The sequence below is a fragment of the Anomaloglossus baeobatrachus genome, chromosome 11 (assembly GCF_048569485.1).
Source record: "Anomaloglossus baeobatrachus isolate aAnoBae1 chromosome 11, aAnoBae1.hap1, whole genome shotgun sequence".
In the NCBI taxonomy this organism is placed as follows: domain Eukaryota; kingdom Metazoa; phylum Chordata; class Amphibia; order Anura; family Aromobatidae; genus Anomaloglossus; species Anomaloglossus baeobatrachus.
The window spans coordinates 29,241,425-29,264,537 of NC_134363.1; the positions used below are offsets into that span (position 1 = coordinate 29,241,425).

Here is a 23,113-nt window from a genome sequence, read left to right on the forward strand (position 1 = left end):
GGGGTCTGTTTTTTAATCCGGTGGTGTCTTACCGGGGAGATGGGGCGGCAGCGGGAGTCACGGGAGGCAGGGGCGGTACAAGAGTACTGCGATGCTGCTGGCGGTGCAGAGGGGGGCCCAGATACTCACGGTAGGCTGCGGCGCTGTGCTGGGGCAGCTAACACTAATCTGTCCTGGGGCGGCTGGTGCTGCTCTGTGCTGGTGCTCACTGCGGGCGGTAAGGCACTGGCCATTCTGAAGATGGCGGCAGTAAGGGCTTCAAAGAAATGGCGATTGGAGTTGGTGCGTGTGCAGATGAGATCTTGAGCCGAGAGCTCCACCTGCGCACGCGCCGATTCAGGGTGCCATTATTTAAAAGACCTTACCGCCATCATCTTTAAATGGCTCGAACCTCGATGCCCGCCGCACAGACCAGGGCCACCAGATGCACAGAGCCACAAAAAGAAGAGCCGCGGCGAGCAGGGCCACACGCCGCACAGAGCAGTGCTGCACATAGCAGAGCCACCCGCCATACAGAGCAGCGCTGCACAGAGCAGAGCCACCCGCTGTACAGAGCAGTGCTGCACAGAGCAGGGCCGCCCGCCCCACAGAGCAGCACTGCACAGAGCAGGGCCGCCCGCCCCACAGAGCAGCACTGCACAGAGCAGGGCCGCCCGCCCCACAGAGTAGCGCTGCACAGAGCAGAGCCACCCGCCCCATCGAGCAGCACTGAACAGAGCAGGGCCACCCGCCCCACAGAGCAGCACTGCACAGAGCAGAGCCACCCGCTGTATAGAGCAGCGCTGCACAGAGCAGAGCCACCCGCCCCACCGAGCAGCACTGAACAGAGCAGGGCCACCCGCCCCACAGAGCAGCACTGCACAGAGCAGAGCCACCCGCTGTATAGAGCAGCACTGCACAGAGCAGGGCCACCCGCCTCACAGAGCAGCGCAGCACAGAGCAGAGCCACTCGCTCCACAGAGCAGCGCAACACGAGAAGGGCCGCCCACCTCACAAAGCAGCACTGCACAGAGCAGGACCACCACCCCACAGAGCAGCGCTACACAGAGTAGGGCCGCCCAGACCACAGAGCAGCACTGCACAGAGCAAGACCACCCACCCCACAGAGCAGCGCTACACAGAGCAGGGCCCCCCGGACCACAGATCAGCACTGCACAGAGCAGGGCCACCCGCTCCACAGAGCAGCACTGCACAGAGCAGAGCCACCCGCTGTATAGAGCAGTGCTGCACAGAGCAGGGCCGCCCGCTCCACAGAGCAGCGCAGCACAGAGCAGGGCCACCTGCCCCACAGAGCAGCACTGCACAGAGCTGCATCGCCCACCCCACAGAGCAGCGCTACACAGAGCAGGGCCGCCCGCTCCACAGAGCAGCACTGCACAGAGCTGCACCGCCCACCCCACAGAGCAGCGCTACACAGAGCAGGGCCGCCCGGCCCACAGAGAAGCACTGCACAGAACAGCACCGCATTGTCTCGCCTCCTGTGACCCCATTTGGATTTTAAGACGCACCCCTCATTTTCCTCCGAAATTTTTGGGAGGAGAAGTGTGTCTTATAATCTGGGGACTGGAATGGATTAAAAATAGTAGGTCGGTACTACCTATCGCTACTCCTCTTTGGCACACCAAGTAAAAAGTCCACTTACAAGTAACAAAAAACACCAGATTAATACATAACAAATTGTATCATTTCAGAGCTGATTTTATTTTGATGTTATCACACCATAAGTGAAATACAATGTATATTTTTTATTTGATTGGAAACTTTGCTCCCATCAGCTCTGTCCTTGGCATTGCACTTTTTTGTATTTATCATTGCAGCGCAGGATCCTATGTTCTGCCACCTGGGCCTTCCCAGAGTCATCATATCCATTATTGCAGCCTGATGGCGAGCTGCATGCCACTATTGCAAATTGTTGCGGCTTTCCCACTGAACGCAAAAGAGAAAAAAATAAAGCAAAGATTAACATGTCCATGAAGTTTACAAAGGGCTCATTCACATATCTGTATCTGGGGTCATATCCCTGGATACAAGTGTTTTTAAATGCTGGGCCGATGATAACCAATATGGTCTCGGCAAGAGCTTACAGAATAGTTGGCATCTAACTTTACAGTTTTAAAACAGGGAATTGGAGCAAGTACTTCAGGGATGAGGAGTTAGTGGCAACTTCAAAACCTAACGAGGGCTCTAAAGTATGGAAGACCAAAGATCTCCAGGATCTTAAGCTGCAAAATGGTTACAAAGAGCAGATGTCATGCCGGTGGACCAGTTGTCCTCTGCATTACCCAGGCAATCCCTCATACAGGGGTTGTCATATTTTTTCAATTATATTTTAGCAAGTTACATAGTTACATAGGTTGAAAAAAGCCCTAGGTCAATCTAGTTCAACCTTCCTCCACCAATTATACATTTTGTCATTAAGTCATTTATAACCGACAATGTTGTGTGTACTGAGGAAATCATTGTGATAGTATCTGCCATTACTACCTCTTGAGGTAGGGCATTCCACAGTCTGACTGCCATTACTACCTCTTGTGGTAGGGCATTCCACAGTCTGACTTTCATCTTTTGGTAGGGCATTCCACAGTCTGACTGCTATTACTACCTCATGTGGTAGGGCATTCCACAGTCTGACTGCCATTACTACATCTTGTGGTAGGGCATTCCATGGTCTGACTGACATCTTATGGTAGGGCATTCCACAGTCTGACTGCCATCTTATGGTAGGGCATTCCACAGTCTGACTGCCATTACTACCTCTCGTGGTAGGGCATTCCACAGTCTGACTGCCATTACTACCTCTTATGGTAGGGCATTCCACAGTCTGACTGCCATAGCTACCTCTTGTGGTAGGGCATTCCACAATCTGGCTGCCATGACTACCTCTTGTGATAGGGCATTCCACAGTCTGACTGCCATTACTACCTGTTGTGGTAGGGAATTTCACAATCTGGCTGCCATGACTACCTCTTGTGGTAGGGCATTCCACAGTCTGACTGCTCTAACTGTAAAGATCCCTTTCCTTTTTATCTGCCGGAATCCCTTTTCTTCCACTCACAGGGTATGCCCCCTAGTTCTTTGTATTGTGTTTGGAAGAAATAAGTCATGTGCCAGTCCTTTATATTGACCACACATGTATTTATACATATAAATGAGATCTCTTCTGAGACGTCTTTTTTCTAAGCTAAACAAATCCATCTTTTTCAACCTCTCATCATATGTGTGGCCTCCATTCCTTGTAGTAGTCTAGTTGTCCGCCTTTGAACTGATTCTAACTTTTGAATAACCTTTTTAAAATGTGGAACCCAAAACTGGATCCCATATTCCAGATGTGGCCTTACAAGTGATTTATAGAGGGGTAACAATACGTTGGGATCATGGGATCTAATCTCTATTTTTATACACCCTAGAATCTTGTTTGCTTTAGCAGCTGCTGCTTGACATTGAGTGCTGCTGCTCAGTTTATTTGTAATAAGAATACCCAAGTCCTTCTCCTGTTCTGTAGTCCCGAGTTTACTTCCATTTTATGTATACGCAGTTATAGGATTACTCCGTCCTAGGTGCATTACTTTACATTTATCAACATTAAATCTCATTTGCCAAGTGTCTGCCCATTCTGACATCTTATCCAGATCTTTTTGTAATATTATACTATCAAGGTCCATTTTTAATATCCTACATAGTTTGGTGTCATCAGCAAAGACTGACACTTTACTATCAATCCCATCCACAAGGTCATTAATAAAGAGAGTAAAAAGAATCGGTCCTAGCAAAGATCCCTGTGGCACCCCACTGCTGACTATAGCGCATTTAGAGAACGTACCATATGACTACTCTTTATTTCCTATATTTTAGCCAATTCCTTACCCAGTTGCATATTGTGTCCCCTAGTCCCTGCTTCTGGAGCTTTAGTATAAGGCTAATATGTAGTACAGTATCAAATGTCTTTGCAAATTCCAAATAAATCACGTAAGCTGCATTACCAATATCCAGATTTTCACTTACCTCCTCATAGAACCAAGTGGGGAAGTTATGGTGGTGTTATTTGGAAAAAAACCTAAGACAATCATTAAAAGCTATGGATTTGAGGCTAATAGGAGAATCAAACAAAACTTGGAGGGGTACTGGATCAGGAGGAAAGAGTGCCAGAAGCCAAAGTAGTTGTAAGAAGTTAGGTTGAGCTTGTTTTGTGTTTTAGGAACTTTGCAGTGGTCAGGGAGGAGTTAGAGGGTTCCAGGATCAGGAGGAAGGGAGTTGGAGTACCGGAAGCCAAAATAAATGGAAGAAGTTAGTGTAACGGTTCCGATGTGTGGATCATCTTGTGCTCTGTTACGTTCTGTCATGCTCTCCTGCAGAGCCGGTACTTGCCTGTTTCGTCATGCAGAGCGTTTTGCAGGTTGAGATGCTCTGCTGTTTGTCTTGAGCTCCTGTGGATGGGTTGTTTGCACTGGGTCCTACACTGGTGCTACAAGGGGCTTATTCAGATGATCTTTGTTCTGGGTGATGGTTCTTCTTCATTAAGGGGATTGCTCACCTGGAACATCGCCAGTCATATTTTCTGGTTCCTCAGTAAGTGCTCTTGGCTCCCGTTTGTTTACAGTTATCTGATCTTGAGTTCTCGACCCTAGACTGTTGATAACATTGCTCTGCCTGCTCCCCTGAGTTTTTTTGTTGCCTCCTGGCATCTGACCTCAGACCTTCTCCTGACCACATCTCCTCTTGCTCCATGTATCCTATACATACTCTCCTGGAATCCTGACTCCCAGCCTGTATCTTGATCTCTGCCTGCTCCCTGTGTTCTGTCGTGTCCTCCTGGTTCCTGATTCCGGTTTGTGTGACTTCCTCTCTGTTTACATTGCATGCAAGTAGTATCTAGCGCTACCTCGTCACTAGCATCACACTAACGCCACATAGTGTCGAGCATTACTGTTAGGTTGAGCTAGTCTTGTGTGTTGGGAACTTTGCAGCGGTCAGGGAGGCTAATTGAGAATCGAGGGCAGGATAGAAAAGTGTAGCAAAAATATAGACACTGATCGGATGTGTTCTGAAAAACTTAAACAGGGTTTAAAGATAGGGTTTAGTGATGAGCCAACATGTAAAGGGTCGACTCGAGTAATGAATATAATGAAAGTCAATGATTAGGGAGTCCAGCTATCTGCCCACATATGGGCAGCCATAAACAGAGCATTTCTGGTGGACAGTGGGGGGGGGAGTATTCTGTTTTATTTTACACAAAACATCTGGATACGTTGTTTTTACCCCAATGAGAGCCATTCAGAGACTGCGAGTGGCTCTCCCTGTGGTGCCGGCTCTCATCATTCACTGAAGTTACCCGGCTCTTTGTGTCTTATGTTTCAGAAACAACCCATCCGAGTACTCGTAATACACTATCGAGTACCAAGTGTACCCGATCACCCCGATGCTCAATCGAGTATCCAGCAGTGGTGAACACACTCACTCATCACTAAAGTTCCAAATTTTTCAAGCCAGTAAAGCTAGTCAATCTTATTGTTCTATTGGGCTATCGTTGGGCATAAAAAGGCATCTCCAGAGTGAATATATCTTAAATTTTGCTCCTGGACACCTAACTTTACAGTTCGAGTTCGCTCATCACTAGTGATGTGGTTTTTCACTCTTCTGATGGATGGAAACAATGGAATAGCCAATGTGTGGAAACTGCATATAGGGTAGTTTATTCTACGCATTTCGAAGTGATCCTCACTTCTTCCTCACCAAGTAACTTGGTGGCTTTATTGAAGAAAATGTGAGGATGACTTCAAAATGCGTAGAATAAACTACTCTATATGCAGTTTTCATTCATTGGCTATTCCAAAAAAGCCAACAGGCAGTTGATAATAATCTGTCTGTTTTACTCAATGCCAACACAGAACTTTCTTACCGGCGATACAGCTGCTCCTTGTCAACAAAATGCTGATTAATAGCTAGCTCCCTGCAGTTAGGCAGTGGAGAGCCAGCTGTGAGTCAGCATGACATCAGAAGTCACGCCCCATCAATAGAAGAGCAGAAAAGCAGCTGCCGCTCTGTCAACGTAACATCAGCGGAACCCAGAAAATCGTCAACAGGATCTGTGACCGCTCGGTGTCATTGGTGCTCTTATAGGTACATTTTCCACTTGGAAGCTTTTATGTAGATTTTCGAGAAGATGTATGTCTTGGGCCGATGGATATTGATAAAAGGGGTTTTCTTATAAAGAGAGGGCCTTCTCTAAGAAAACCTGAAGGACATCTAATGATCAAACTCAGGTTAAAGAGTTTGTCGTCAATAGGTCAACTCATCCACTAATTTCCGAGATAATGTGTAATTCCTTTAAAGGATTGTCCACGACCTTAAAACACATCTCAAATGAGCCCAGGGTGGTCTTACCTACCCAATGACTACTTTTTCCTCTGTTCACGACAATGTGTCCTCCTATGTTTCCTCACGTATTCTGGCAATGGTGTTACATACTGACTGCAGCAAATCAGCGTCCGAATGTCAGGCTGCTGTCTTCTCACTCCATCTGAGTCAGAAAAGAGATAATTTCTTCTGCCGTAGATGGAATTTGAACGCTGCGACTGATTGGGTGTTGCTTCGATCAAGGGACTCCCTCCAGAAGAAGATGTAGAAACTTGGCACTCAAGATCAATGTGAATAGTGGTTTTTATTGTGAAGAACTTGTAGGACAAGCACAAGTACAAACATTTCGGTCAAAAGACCTTCATCAGTGTGTGTGCAGAGGGTCTTCAGAAAGTATAGTACCGGTGTAGCAGGATCAGGGACAAAAAAAAAGATTGGTATCCGCTCACCTGTAGCCAAAGGAGGGGTCACCATATCCAGGACTCGTGCAAGGGAAAGGGTATACTGGCAATCCAGATTGTAGACAGAGGGTAATCCATCAACAAAGTCCGAGGGATATTAAAATCCAAAAATTTTATTAAATCAAGTTAAAATCCATGTAAAAAAAAAAGGTCCAAACAGGGTATAAACAACTGTCAGAGAGGATGCATTTCCAACCCAATGGCTCTTAGTCAGTCTCAGAGACTGACTAAGAGCCATTGGGTTTGAAATGCATCCTCTCTGACAGTTGTTTATACCCTGTTTGGACCTTTTTTTTTTATATGGATTTTAATTTTTTAATTTGATTTAATAAAATTTTTAGATTTTAACATCCCTCGGACTTTGTTGCTGGATTACCCTCTGTCTACCGGTGTAGCAGGGTATGACACGATGTTCACCCATGCCTGTGTGGCACCGCATCATACCCTGCTATGCCGCTCACCACGCTACTATACTTTCTGAGGACCCTTTGCACGCACTGATGAAGGTCTTTTGACCAAAACCTCTGTGCTTGTGCTGGTCCTACAAGTTCTTCCCAATAAAAACCTGTATTTCCATTGATCGTGAGTGCCAGGTTTCTACATCTACTTGAGACGGTTTTGGACCCTACTTGTGTACCACCCCAGAAGTGCTGTGTGTATCAACATCCCTCCAGAAGAAGACTGGTGACCAAGGGCACATTGTGGAGAAAAGATGAGCATCACAGTAGGTAAGTATCAATTTTTTAAAAAATGTTCCCAACCTATTTAGATAATTTAGAATGTGTTTTATAGTAGTTGAAAACCCCTTTAAGTACCAACAAGTTAAATCTATGACACCTTTTATATACTTTAAGAAACTGCGAACTAATAAGACAGTTATCATACAGATACCATTATTAGGTCGGCCGCTCTTATCTCCTATGTACTCCATGCACTCCTTCGCATTGCCCCTGCACTTAAAGGGTTCATAGTTTTTGCATTTCGTGCTTCCCCGCTCAAAACATGTCATGCAGGTGACTCCATTCTCGGTGGTATTCACTACCGGCACTAGAATTTGTAAAGAAAAATGGAACACTGTAATTATTTAACCAAGATCACCATGGTTCACCAGCACCTTGCTTTTAGGCCAGTATTGGCACAACCTTGGTTATATATTATATATCTTATATTGTTGGTTTTATTAGACTTACTTTCTATTTTACCACGGTTGCAGTTATCTTTATTGCAGCATTTAGTGACAGACAACTTCAAGAAATTCTTGTTTTGTGCCATTGCAGGTCCATTGCATAAGTTGGTCTTATTGGAACATCCTTTGCTGGCTACAGTATTATTGACTCCATCTGAAAGACCAAACATTTTGGGAATATTATTATATCTGAACATTTTTTTAGTAATCTTATCTACTGTAGTTTGTTCATGAGCCATTAGTATATTAAAGGTAAAGCATCAGCTCTAATGGATGTGATAATTTTGGGTTGGCTGCGGGCTGCTGTTTTTAGGCTGGGAAGGGTCCAATAACCATGGGCCCTCCCATCTTGATAATACCAGCCAACAATTGTCTGCTCTACCTTAGCTGATTATCAAAAATAAGGGGGACCTACACCGTTTTTTTTATTAATGATTTATTTATTATTTATTAGGTTAAACAAGGCTAAAATCTTCCTTAAGTGCCACATGAAAGGCACTAAAGGGTGCAAGTATAAAAATGCAGCCATATCAAACTTGTAGGTTTTTTATGTATTAGTATCTAAACACTTAGCACTTTGTAAAAAAAATATATTTTGGTTTGGTTTTTCTATAATTTCCAACAATTTTTATTTTTTCGATAAAGTTATGTGAGGACCAGTTTTTCTTTACCTCCTGATATTTTTATTATTATTTTTATTACCTCCATTTCATGGCACATACAATGTTTTGAATGCTTTTTATTGTATGCTCACTGTCATGAAACGGGGGGTAGGAAGTGGAAGTTACAGTCCCCCTTTCCACCACCCAACAGACCGAGCACGTGACGCGCTCTCTAGCGCCCCTCTTATAGTCAGGCCAATTATGGAATTGCCCGACAATAAGCAAGGAGGCCGCTATTCTACTATGCCGATGATTGAAGGGTTCCCGGTGAGAGTAAGGTATGTATTCCCCCGACCTCTGCGGACGGAATATATCTAAGCCTCCCCAGATCTCACTGGTTGCCCCACAATGATCCTTGGCATAAACTCGCTGCCACCAATCGATTACGATAACTATTACGCCGAGAACACAGACGTGGAATTCAGGATCGAGATAACAGAACAGCCCAAGATTAAATTATATATTTTAATTGCCGTAAGGGCTCACTAGATACTACAATATATACAATATGGAATTTACAGAATATATATATATAGGTCAGAGTACATTTACAGGTAAGTTATGGATCACAAGCAGGCATACAGATCAAGCAGTTACCTTATGCGTCTGGATACAGGGGGGCGCCGTTCGAGGCACCACAGAACAGATCCCTCCCACCAGAATTAATCTCATCAGAGCCAAACTACAGTCATGTCCCTGTGCTTTGTCAGTGATGTAATTTCTGTAATGTATTATGGAGAAGTCTGTGCAGTCATTCCTGAAGCTGTTGGTGGATGATACAATTTCTACAATATAAATGCTAGATGATAAATTTCGGGGTCAGAAAACCCATGAGCAGGGCCGCCACTAAGAATTTCAGGGCCCCATACTGGCAACATTTTCGGGCCTCCTTGGGACTCCGCCCAGGCTCCACCCCAGCTCCGCCTCCAGTCTCAAACCTCCTACAGTCTCACTGCCCCTCTTGGAAAAACATGTGTAATATATATATGTAAATATATAATGTCCCCCTCCTGAAATATATGTCCCTTTCTTTGTATATATGTCCCCGTTTAGGTATATATGTATCAACCTCGGCCCCTCCTGCGATATACATCCCCTCCTGGGCACATTCTGGTATATACAGTGCCTTGCAAAAGTATTCAGCCCCCTTAAATTTTTCAACCTTTTCCCACATTTGAGGCTTCAAACATAAAGATAAAATGTTAATGTTTTGGTGAAGAATCAACAACAAGTGACACAATTGTAAAGTTGTACGAAATATATTGCTTATTTTAAACTTTTTATAAAAAATAAATAACTGAAAATTGTTGCGTGCAATATTATTCATCCCCTGTAAGTTAATATTTTGTAGCGCCAACTTTTGCTGCGATTACAGCACAAGTCTCTTGGGGTATGTGTCTATCAGTTTTGCACATGGAGAGACTGAAATTCTCTCCCATTCTTCCTTTGTAAACAGCTGGAGCTGAGTGAGGTTGGATGGAGAGCATTTGGGAACAGCAGTTTTCGGCTCTTTCCACAGATTCTCGATTGGGTTCAGGTCTGGGCTGTGACTTGGCTATTCTAACACCTGGATATGGTTATTTGTGAACCATTCCATTGTAAATTTTGCTTTGTGTTTGGGATCATTCTCTTGTTGGAAGACAAATCTCCGTCCCAGTTTCAGGTCTTTTACAGACTCCAACAGGTTTTCTTCAAGAATAGTCCTGTATTTGGCTCCATCCATCTTCCCATCAATTTTAACCATCTTCCCTGTCCCTGCTGAAGAAAAGCAGGCCCAAACCATGATGCTGCTACCACCATGTTTGACAATGGGGATGGTGTATTCAGGGTGATGAACTGTGTTGCTTTTGTGGCGCCCTGGGCAAGCCAGGACGTCACAAGCACTACACCAACACACCCCACACTCCCGGTCAGGCACACCAAAGTCAGACAAAAACCCTTGTTGCCTTCCTCCAGGGGCTGATCTCCACACCAGGGGGTGGGCCAGGCGGTTGGTACCGCCCACCGAGGAGTTCACAGTCCTGGAGGCGGGAAAAGCAGAGAGATAGAGTTTGGAAGTGAAAGTGGAAGGAGGGAAGTAGTAGTTGAGAGGCCTGAAGTTGGTCCGGGTGTGTGGCCCGGACGGAACAGCAAGGTTGGCAGACGGTGGTGACCGTCTGCAGGAGTGGCCTATTGGAGCTAGCCGTAAGGACCGTGGACGGGCGGTGGCCCGGTGGTACCGGACCGGTACGCAAAGAGAAGCCAGCACCATCCGGCAGGGGCTTACGGACCCCGACAAGGCTAGGAGTCACCGTGAATTTGTCAAATCCGTTAGCGAAGGGAACCTCCTGGGTTTCCCAGCAGCCAAGTCCCGACAGAAGGCAACAGTCCAACCGAGAGAGGGAAACACAGTCACCGCCAAGGCTAAAGTTCCCAGGGCCAGAGCCTGCGGGCAAAAGGGGCTCCTTCAGCACCCATCCAAGCTGGGGAGCGGGTTACCGGTGGGAACCCATCGGAATCGTACACACTACACAGGTGCAGGGAAAGGCAGTCACCATCAACCTGCCGGGAGGAGAAACACCGCAGCCGTCTGTGGGACCCGTCCGTCCAGCCGTTTGTTTTACCGGAGACTCTGTGTACATCATTGGCTGAGTGAGTACCACCGTGCCGTGCGGCACAGCGCTGCCCCCGCGACCCTGCACCTGGCCAGGCCCCGTAACCCGCCTGTCATCCATCCCTACTCCCTCACCGGGCCCCGGGACAACCAATCCCCCTAACCACGGAGGGGAGGACTAACATCCAAGCTGCTCCCTGTCATCACTCCCAGGATCCCCGTCCAGAGCAGCGGTGGTGTCACCAATCTCACCACAACCATGGGTGGCGTCATGGACAATATCTAATCCCCACAATCAAACTCCCCTTTTCAGTCACGGGCGAGGAACGCCGCTCGAGTCCCCGGGATCCGGCCCACCGCTCGAGCCACCACCGAGCAGCAGCCGCAGCAGCAGCGGCCGGACCCGAGCAGTGGGAGAGCGCCGCGTCCCCTCCTCCGCCCACGACACTTTTACACCAAACATATCGTTTGGCATTGTGCCCAAATAGTTTGATTTTGGTTTCATCTGACCAGAGCACCTTCTTCCACATGTTTGGTGTCTCCAGGTGACTTGTGGCAAACTTTAAATGACACTTTTTTATGGATATCTTTGAGAAATGGCTTTCTTCTTGCCACTCTTCCATAAAGGCCAGATTTGTGCAGTTTACGACTGATTGTTGTCCTATGGACAGACTCTCCCACCTCAGCTGTAGATCTCCGCAGATCATCCAGAGGGATCATGGGCCTCTTGGCTGCATCTGATCAGTCTTCTCCTTGTGTGAGATGATAGTTTGGATGGAGGCCGGGTCTTGGTAGATTTGCAGTGGTATGATCCTCCTTCCATTTCCATATGATCACTTGCACAGTGCTCCTTGGGATGTTTAAAGTTGTGGAAATCTTTTTGTAACCAAATCCGGCTTTAAACTTCTCCACAACAGTATCACGGACCTGCCTGTTGTGTTCCTTGGTCTTCATGATGGTCTCTGCGCTTTCCACAGAACACTGAGACTATCACAGAGCAGGTGCATTTATACGGACACTTTATTACACACAGGGGCTTATATTTATCATCATCAGTCATTTAGGACAACATTGGATCATTCAGAGATCCTCAATGAACTTCTGGAGTGAGTTTGCTGCACTGAAAGTAAAGGGGATGAATAATATTGCACGCTCCAATATTCAGTTATTTATTTTTTACAAAAAAATTAAAATAAGCAATAAATATCGGTCAACTTCACAATTGTGTCCCACTTGTTGTTGATTCTTCACCATAAAATGTAATTTTTTTATCTTTATGTTTGAAGCATGAAATGTTGAAAAAGGTTGAAAAATTCAAGGGGGCCAAAAACTTCCGCAAGACACTGTATAAACATCACAGGAGGGACTGGGGCTCGGACAGTACTGGTGGTGGCACAGACAACACTAGAGGGGCACAAACAGGACCGGAGACATGAACAGGACTGAGGGAGCACAGACAGCACTGGAGGGAGGAGGCTCACAGCAGAGAGGCCAGGAGGCTCACAGCAGAGAGGCCAGGAGGCTCACAGCAGAGAGGCCAGGAGGCTCACAGCAGAGAGGCCAGGAGGCTCACAGCAGAGAGGCCAGGAGGCTCACAGCAGAGAGGCCAGGAGGCTCACAACAGAGAGGCCAGGAGGCTCACAGCAGAGAGGCTAAGAGACTCACAGCAGAGAGGCCAGGAGACTCAAAGCAGAGAGGCCAGGAGGCTCACAGCAGAGAGGCCAGGAGTCTCACAGCAGAGAAAGGCTCAAAGCAGAGAGGCAGGAGGTTCACAGCAGAGGGAGGCTCACAGCAGAGAGGCCAGGAGGCTCACAGCAGAGAGGCCAGGAGGCTCACAGCAGAGAGGCCAGGAGACCACAGGCCATAGGTTCCCCACCACTGATCTAGCTGAAGCAAGGCAGGGGCTGGGGTCGGCGGGCGGCCACGGGCAGAGATCAGCGCCCCCCCCCCCACCTTCAGCAGAGATCAGTGGGCCCCGGGCAAAGATCAGCGCCGCCCCCCCGGGCAGAGATCAGTGGGCCCCATGCAGAGATCAGTGCCCCCCTTCCCCAGGGCAAAGATCATCGCCGCCACACCGGGGCAGAGATCAGTGGGCCCTGTGCAGAGATCAGCGCCGCCCCCCCTTCCCCTGGGCAGAGATCAGCGTGGGCCCCGGGCATTGATTAGTGGGCCCAGTGCAGAGATCAGCGCCACCCCCCTTCCCCCGGGCAGAGATCAGCAAATCTTCAGCTCACAGCGCTTACCTGTCCCGCTGTCTGCCGCGTCCTCACCACCTCAGCCGCTGTTGCAGGAGTGTAATGAGGTCTCAGATTGATGACCTCACCTCCTGCTCCACTGCTCAGCGATGACGCGCCCTGCTCTGCTCCAATTACCCTGCCTCCACTACGGCACATGGCTAATTTGCATGCTCCGCCCCTTCACATGCAAATTAGTCATGTCTGGTAATGAAGCGACACTGCAGGGCCCCTCTGCTGCTCCTGTGACTGGACCCTGGTGAAGAGAAGGGGCCCGTGCTGCCTGAGGCTAAAGATAAGTATTTACCCCGGGCCTGGCAGGGCACCCTCTCTTCACTGGGCCCCCTACACCAGGCACAGTAGTAATGCCCTGATGGCGGCCCTGCCCATGAGTAGCAAAAAATGTCAAACTTTATTAAGTATACAAAAATTCATAGAATAATGTATGATTATAGAAGACCTAGGTGTGGACAAAAAATGGACAAAAAAAAATCCCAACACACATTCTGAGAACGAGACTCTATGGATTGGAGTACTGATTCGGTGGACGTCGTGGGACCTGTACACCACGGATTATGTGGAATCTCTGTGGACCTTTTAAAAATAATAAGTTGGTTGAATGATGGATAATGTGTGTGGGGGAGTCTTTACCTTTTTTCCCTGTGTGTGTATATTTTTTTTTTACACTTACCTGGTTAGTAATGGGGGTGTCTGATAGGCGCCTCTCCATTTCTAACTCTGTCTTCATAAGACAACCCCTTTAATGAGGTCTCAAGTGTAATGACGTGGGCAGTAGAATATGGATACAAAAGGAGAAGTTATGGGCAAGTTGTGGAAGAAGCAAGGTCACGAGGAGCACAAAGTATTCCAGAATGGGTGTGAGTTAACCTTTCAGAAATATATGAATGAAGGTAAGTAGGAAGAAGAAGACAAAATATTTTAGGGAGGCGTATTTTGTGTTTGTGATCCCTACAAATATTAGCGTCTTAAAGACGCTAATACAAATGAATTCTAGGACCAATACCCCCCTTCCCCCCACAAAGACTCCTACTTTATTATGGTGTCTAGGAAGGGGAAAGAATTTTTTTAAAATTATCTCTTACCCCTGGGGCCGCCCCTCGTCACCAACTGCCTTAGGCACTGGACCTCTGGTACCTAATGGTAAATACGGCCTACAAGCCTCATTAAAAAAACAAGCAACACATCTTGATAATTAAGCAAATTTAAGCAATAAATGATATTAAGATGTTATTAGCTCCAACTCACTAATTATGTCGATTACAATTTTCTTTATGCAGACGTCATCTTTATTACTGCACAGAACGGATTTTCCGGTACAATCTTTTTTACCTTCTGCTTCACATTTATGACATCTCAGGGCCTCACCTAAATAAAATATTATGAAATTGTAGAAAATAAAAATTATAAACTCATCACAGTGTTCATCGATATTGTATATTATTATATAGTATATCAAACAGTATTCTACAGGTAAAGAACCTCAGTACAAGACTACAGTAGATGATGACCTCAATCCAAAACCTAAAGATGGATTCTAAGTCAAAATCTGATGTGATACTAGATGATGATCTTATTCCAAAACCTAAAGATGGATTCTAAGGCGGGCTTTACACACTTCGACATCGCAAGCCGATGCTGCGATGCCGAGTGCGATAGTCCCCGCCCCCGTCGCAGCAGCCATATCTTGTGATTGCTGCCGTAGCGACTATTATCGCTACGGCAGCTTCACATGCACTCACCTGCCCTGCGACGTCGCTCTGGCCGGCAAACCGCCTCCTTCCTAAGGGGGCGGGTCGTGCGGCGTCACAGCGATATCACACGGCAGGCGGGCAATAGAAGTGGAGGGGCGGAGATGAGCGGGATGTAAACATCCCGCCCACCTTCGTCCTTCCGCATAGCCGGCGTGAGACGCGGTGACGCAGATAGGAGATGTTCCTCGCTCCTGCGGCTTCTCACACAGCGATGTGTGCTGCCGCAGGAACGAGGAACAACATCGTACCTGTTACTGCAGCCAAATTATGGAAATGTCGGACCCTACACCGATGATACGATAACGACGCTTTTGCGCTCGTTAATCATATCAAAAAGGATTTACACACTACGATATCGACTGCGATGCCACATGTGCGTCGCTTTCAATTTGACCCCACTGATATCGCACCTGCGATGTCGTAGTGTGCAAAGCCCGCCTTAGTCAAAATCTGATGTGATAGTAGATGATGATCTGATTCCAAAACCTAAAGATGGATTCTAAGTCAAAATCTGATGCTATAGTAGATGATGATCTCATTCCAAAACTTAAAGATGGATTCTAAGTAAAAATCTATAGTAGATGATGATCTCATTCCAACATCTAAAGAAGGATTCTAAGTCCAAAGCTGATGCTATAGTAGATGATGATCTCATTCCAACATCTAAAGATGGATTCTAAGTCCAAAGCTGATGCTATAGTAGATGATGATCTCATTCCAAAACCTAAAGATGGATTCTAAGTCAAAATCTGATGCGATAGTAGATGATGATTTGATTCCAAAACCTAAAAATGGATTCTACGTCAAAATCTGATGCTATAGTAGATGATGATCTCATTCCAAAACTTAAAGATGGATTCTAAGTCAAAATATGATGCTATAGTAGATGATGATCTCATTCCAAAACCTTAAGATGGATTCTAAGTCAAAATCTGATGCTATAGTAGATGATGATCTCGTTCCAAAACTTAAAGATGAATTCTAAGTCAAAATCTAATGTTATAGTAGATGATGATCTCATTCCAAAACCTTAAGATGGATTCTAAGTCAAAATCTGATGCTATAGTAGATGATGATCTCATTCCAAAACCTTAAGATGGATTCTAAGTCAAAATCTGATGCTATAGTAGATGATGATCTCATTCCAAAACCTTAAGATGGATTCTAAGTCAAAATCTGATGCTATAGTAGATGATGATCTCGTTCCAAAACTTAAAGATGAATTCTAAGTAAAATCTATAGTAGATGATGATCTCATTCCAAAACTTAAAGATGGATTCTAAGTAAAAATCTATAGTAGATGATGATCTCATTCCAAAACCTTAAGATGGATTCTAAGGCGGGCTTTGCACGCTGCGACATCGGTAACAATGTGTTACCGATGCTGCAGCGATAGTCCCGCCCCCGTCGCACGTGCGATATCTAGTGAAAGCTGCCGTAGCGATTATTATCGCTACGGCAGCTTCACACGCACATACCTGCCGTGCGACGTCCCTCTGGCCGGCGACCCACCTCCTTCCTAAGGGGGCGGGTCGTGTGGCGTCACAGCGACGTCACACGGCAGGCGGCCAATTGAAGCGGAGGGGCGGAGATGAGCAGGATGTAAACATCCCGCCCACCTCCGTCCTTCTCATTGCAGCCGGCGGCAGGTAAGGTGATGATCCTCGCTCCTGCGGCCTCACACACAGCGATGTGTGCTGCCGCAGGAGCGAGGAACAGCATCGTACCTGTCGCTCCCCCGGCATTATGGAAATGTCGGAGGCTGCAGCGATGATACGATAACGACGCTTTTGCGCTCGTTTATCGTATCATCTAGGATTTACACACTACGACATCGCAAGTGACGCCGGATGTGCGTCACTTTCGATTTGACCCCACCGACATCGCACCTGCGATGTCGTAGTGTGCAAAGCCCGCCTAAGTCAAAATCTGATGCTATAGTAGATGATGATCTCGTTCCAAAACTTAAAGATGAATTCTAAGTAAAATCTATAGTAGATGATGATCTCGTTCCAAAACTTAAAGATGGATTCTAAGTAAAAATCTATAGTAGATGATGATCTCATTCCAACATCTAAAGATAGAGTCTAAGTCCAAAGCTGATGCTATAGTAGATGATGATCTCGTTCCAAAACCTAAAGATGGATTCTAAGTCAAAATCTGATGCTATAGTAGATGTGATTTCATTCCAAAGCTTAAAGATGGATTCTAAGTAAAAATCTATAGTAGATGATGATCTCATTCCAACATCTAAAGATAGAGTCTAAGTCCAAAGCTGATGCTATAGTAGATGATGATCTCATTCCAACATCTAAAGATGGATTCTAAGTCCAAAGCTGATGCTATAGTAGATGATGATCTCATTCGAAAACCTAAAGATGGATTCTAAGTCAAAATATGATGCGATAGTAGATGATGATTTGATTCCAAAACCTAAAAATGGATTCTACGTCAAAATCTGATGCTATAGTAGATGATGATCTCATTCCAAAACCTTAAGATGGATTCTAAGTCAAAATCTGATGCTATAGTAGATGATGATCTCGTTCCAAAACTTAAAGATGAATTCTAAGTAAAAATCTATAGTAGATGATGATCTCATTCCAAAGCTTAAAGATGGATTCTAAGTAAAAATCTATAGTAGATGATGATCTCATTCCAACATCTAAAGATAGAGTCTAAGTCCAAAGCTGATGCTATAGTAGATGATGATCTCGTTCCAAAACCTAAAGATGGATTCTAAGTCAAAATCTGATGCGATAGTAGATGATGATCTGATTCCAAAACCTAAAGATGGATTCTAAGTCAAAATCTGATGCTATAGTAGATGCGATTTCATTCCAAAGCTTAAAGATGGATTCTAAGTAAAAATCTATAGTAGATGATCTCATTCCAACATCTAAAGATAGAGTCTAAGTCCAAAGCTGATGCTATAGTAGATGATGATCTCATTCCAAAACCTAAAGATACATTCTAAGTCAAAATCTGATACCCCTATACCATTCACTATGTGACCATATGAACTGGACCTCTGTAGCAGAAACTCATTGCTATCCTCCAAGAGATGAGTAACCTTCTAATAAGGCCCAGAATGACCAAAAATGTATGCAACCTTCATATCTTCATATATGGGTGATACCACGTTAACCAGTACCAAATATTAATTTGTATTCATCATAAAACAATAATTTGGTTCATTGCATCTACTTTTACAAGAAATCTTAAATTGTGGCACCAAGAAAACTAAAGATTTACACATAACTACTTATGAGATGTCACGACAGAAGTATAAAATATCTTACCTATGGTGATCTCACCCACGACAAAGACTAAGAAGACCAGGAAGTATTTCATGGTTATTGAAGCTGAAGATCTAGTTGAAGGCAAATGTAGAAGTCTACAATGATGGCGAAGTCAACTGTGCCTTTACTCTTCGTGGGAGACGTCTTTTATACATTACTTGGTAGCTTCATTTGGCACAATCTGATTAATTATGCATCACCTGTTATTTTGTTTTTGCCAGAACAATATTAAAATCAAACATCTACCTAGCCTTTGGAAGAATGTCATGAAGTCAACAGTTCTTTGTGTGAGGAACATTCAAAAATTTGTTTTGCCCGTAAGCAGGTCCAGGAAGAAATTCCTTGTCAGCATTTTGAAACGTCTTCAAAAATATGTTGAAAACTCAAACGAAGAAGAATGGAGGTTTGTCCTAAAATTATGTGGACATCAGCTCTACTCTAGACTTAAAGTTGATTATTAAAGTCCAAGATCAAGTTCAAGTTTTTATCCCCTTAACGACCACGGACAGTAACATTACGTCCTAAGCGGTCATAGTCTAATTTCTAACGGCTACTGCCGGCTGCCGGTGGGGATCCGCGCACATGTCAGCTGATTTGTACAGCTGACATTAGTGCCTCACAGGCACGAGTGGATCCACGTTCCGCCCATGCCTGTTAACCCCTTAAATGGTGCTGTCAAGATATGACAGAGCTATTTAAATCTCCACCACGGAAAATATCTGTATTCAGTGGGCTCCATCGGCATCACAGTAACGTGATCACTGTGAGCTGATGGTTATCATGGTAGCACAGGGTTATGTCATGACTCCTGTAGCTCACATGACTCACTTCCTGTTTCACCCGGCCGAGGACTGCAGGTTACAAGAGGTCCTTTTTTCTGCTGATCTCAGCTGTGTAGCTGTGATCAACAGATAAGAATGAGCAATCAGACTGCTGATCCTTTTAATCCCCTGGGGGTATAGTAAAATAAAAATAAGTAAAAAAAAGTTTTAAAAATTAAAAAAAATTTAAAGTTCAAATCACCCCCTTTCACCCCATTGAAAATTAAAGGGTTAAAAAAAAAAAAGTTCACATATTTGGTATCGCCACATTCAGAAGTGCCCGATCTATCAAAATATAAAATTAATTAACCTGATTGGTAAATGGCGTAGCGGCAACAAAAAATCCAAACACCAAAATTACGTTTTTTTGGTCACCACAAATTTTGCACAAAATGCAACAACAGGCGATCAAAACGTAGCATCTCAAAAATGGTACCATTAAAAATGTCAGCTCGAGACACAAAAGATAAGCCATCTTTGAGCCATAGATCCTGAAAATTGAGAACGCTACAGGTCATGGAAAATGGCGCAAAAAAGTGTGCCACTTTTTTGGGCAAAGTTCTGATTTTTTTTTAACTCCTTAGATAAAAGTAAACCTATACATGTTTGATGTCTACGAACTCATACCGACTTGAGGCATCACACCGACGCATTCGTTTTACCAAATAGTGAACACGATGAATAAAATATCTCAAAAACATTCATGCAATCGCACTTTTTTTGCAAGTTTTCCGCACTTGGAATTCTTTTGCCATTTTCCAGTACATTATATGGTAAAAGTTATGGTTTAATTTAAAAGTACAACTCATGCCGCAAAAAAACAAGCCCTCATTCGTCAAGATTGACGGAAAAATAAAAAAGTTACTGCTCTCGGAAGAAGGGGAGCAAAAGAAAACAAAAAACGAAAAAGAGAAAATCGTCTGGGGGTGAAGGGGTTAAATTTAGGTCACACACCGAATGAACTTTAGGACTTTATCTAATACTCCTATTCAAGACATTGGGTCCAGTTATGTTTCTTTGGACAGGAGTTTTTGTACAAGAAAGAGAAGACGCGCTTCGCTGCTGGGGGTTCCGGAGACCACCTGGTCCCAGCAAGACAAACAAATAATGAGATGACGGGTCACATTAAAAAGGATTTTCCAGCACAATTTTGGACTGTAAAGTTAAAACAAGGCAATAGTGGAGCTTTAATGTACAGTACAGACCAAAAGTTTGGACACACCTCCTCATTCAAAGAGTTTTCTTTATTTTCATGACTCTAAAAATTGTAGATTCACATTGAAGGCATCAAAACTATGAATGAAAACATGTGGAATGAAATACTTAAAAAAGTATGAAACAACTGAAAATATGTCTTATATTCTAGGTTCTTCAGAGTAGCCGCCTTTTGCTTTGATTACTGCTTTGCACAGTCTTGGCATTCTCTTGATGAGCTTCAAGAGGTAGTCACTGGAAATGCTCTTCCAACAGTCTTGAAGGAGTTCCCAGAGATGCTTAGCACTTGTTGGCCCTTTTGCCTTCACTCTGCGGTCCAGCTCACCCCAAACCATCTCGATTGGGTTTAGGTCTGGTGACTGTGGAGGCCAGGTCATCTGGCGTAGCACCCCATCACTCTCCTTCTTAGTCAAATATCCCTTACACAGCCTGGAGGTGTTTGGGGTCATTGTCCTGTTGAAAAATAAATGATGGTCCAACTAAAGGCAAATCAGATGGCATAGCATGCTGTTGCAAGATGCTGTGGTAGCCATGCTGGTTCTGTATACCTTCAATTTAATATATAAAGCTGAATGTGTGTATGTATGTGTCGCGGGCGGGGAGGAGGGTGTCAGCACACCGCGCTCACCCCTTCTGCTCGGGTCCGGCAGCTGCTCAGTGGTGGCTCGAGCGGTGGGCCGGATCCCGGGGTTTCTCGAGCGACACTCCTCGCCCGTGAGTGAAAGGGGGTGTTTGTTGGGTGTGGGGATTGTTATAGTTCGTGACGCCACCCACGGTTGTGGTGATTGCACCACCGCTGCTCAGTATGGGGGTCCCGGGGATGGTGATGCGGAGCAGCCAGGTGTTGTGTTGCCCCTCCGTGGGTAGGGGCTGTTGATCCCGGGGCCCGGTGATGAGATGTAAAGTGTAGGGCCTGGAGGGCGCAGGGACGCGGGGGCAGCTCACTCAGCCTGACACACGGACACAGTTTGTACGGTAAACCAACGGCTGGTAGGACGGTCCCACAGACGGCTGCACCTGCACTCCCGGTAGGTGACGGTGATGTCTCTCTTCCTTGCACCTGTGTTGACTGATGGTAGCGGTGGATTCCCTCCGGTTACCCGCTCCCCGGCTGCAATCTGGGCCGGAGGAGCTCTACACTTTGCCCGCAGGCGCTGGCCCTGAGAAACTGGTGCCGTGGCGGTGGCGGTGTCTCTCCAATACGGGTTGGGCTGTTGCCTTCAATCGGGACTTGGTTGTTGGGGGATCTGCGTCCCCGTCACTGACGGATTTGGCAAATCTGGCGACTCCTAGCCTTGCCGGGGTCCGAGAGGCCCCTGCCCTGGTGCTGACTGTCCTTCGGAACACTGCTCCAGACCACCGGGCACACAGCCAACGGGGTCCTTCCAGGAACTTCCAAACGGTCCCCCTCCAGACAGTCACCGCCGTTGCTGACCTTGCTGTTCTGGCCCTCACAAAGCTGGACCCTTCAGGCTGTCTTTCTCTTCTGTTACTTTACTTGCTTTCCTCCTTTACTACTTTCCTTCCTTCACTTTCACTTAGTTGTTTACTTTTGCCCTGTCTAGACTACTCCTCCACTCCTTCCACTTCCTCCTCCCTGACTAGACTGCCTGGTCTCTTCCTGCCTCCAGAGTTGTGAGCTCCTTGGTGGGCGGAGCCAACCGCCTGGCCCACCCCCTGGTGTGCATCATCAACCTCTGGAGGAAGGCAACAAGGATTTGTGGTTAGCTGTGATGTGCCTACCTGGAGTGTGGGGTGTGGTGGTGTTGTGACCCGTGTCCCCTGGCTTGCCCAGGGCGACACATATGTATGTGTGTGTGTGTGTATGTCCGGGATTGGCAACTGCACCGTCGCAGCTACAGCCACAAAATTTTGTCACTTCATAAACCCTGAAGGACTGATGCAGGTTACACATGATATAGACCGAGCAGAAAGACTTAAAAAGGGATTTAAGGAAGCCAATGCATTGAGTGAACTACCCTTCCCTGAATGGATTTCCTGGTTAAACCCACTGAATCTATTCAAAGGTGTGGGTGGATGGATCACAGGGATAATACACTATGTCATTCAAGGAGCGTTTATAATACTAGTAATTGCAGTATTGGTAAAATTATTTGTAATGCTTGTAAAGAAAATTCTAGGAGCTAATTGTAGCTGTTTTTCAGGAACATACCAACCCCAAAAGAGAGAAGCTATTGATACTGAATCCCTCCAAACTCAAGTAATGATGACCATAGCAACCACAAAGAGATGCAGATGTATGATATGTGATAAAGATACCCTGGCAGACTTAACCGACTGTGCCTACTGTGGAAGTCCTATGGAATCGTTTGACCACAAGATGCAAGAACATCAGCATGAAAAGAACTTTAATACTATACACCATAAAGTGTGTGATATATAAACACACTACAAAGACTCCATAAAGTTACACCATAAAGTGTGTGATATATAAACACACTACAAGGACAATACAAACATATATCACATTTATATAATGAATAAACTGGTAG

The 23,113-nt window shown here is 45.5% G+C and overlaps 1 protein-coding gene across 1 annotated transcript; it reads right to left on the bottom strand.

Annotated features, from left to right (window-relative positions):
* Nucleotides 1–1,758: 1,758 nt before the first annotated feature.
* LOC142256723 (phospholipase A2 inhibitor and Ly6/PLAUR domain-containing protein-like) lies at nt 1,759–18,659 on the bottom strand. The gene is made up of 5 exons (XM_075328578.1): nt 18,565–18,659; nt 14,757–14,876; nt 8,006–8,155; nt 7,707–7,862; nt 1,759–1,926 (listed from the first exon to the last, which is right to left on the bottom strand). Exons 1-5 carry the CDS (start codon nt 18,614–18,616, stop codon nt 1,772–1,774), a joined length of 633 nt encoding a protein of 210 aa, XP_075184693.1. The 5' UTR covers nt 18,617–18,659; the 3' UTR covers nt 1,759–1,771.
* Between the last annotated feature and the right edge of the window lie 4,454 nt (nt 18,660–23,113).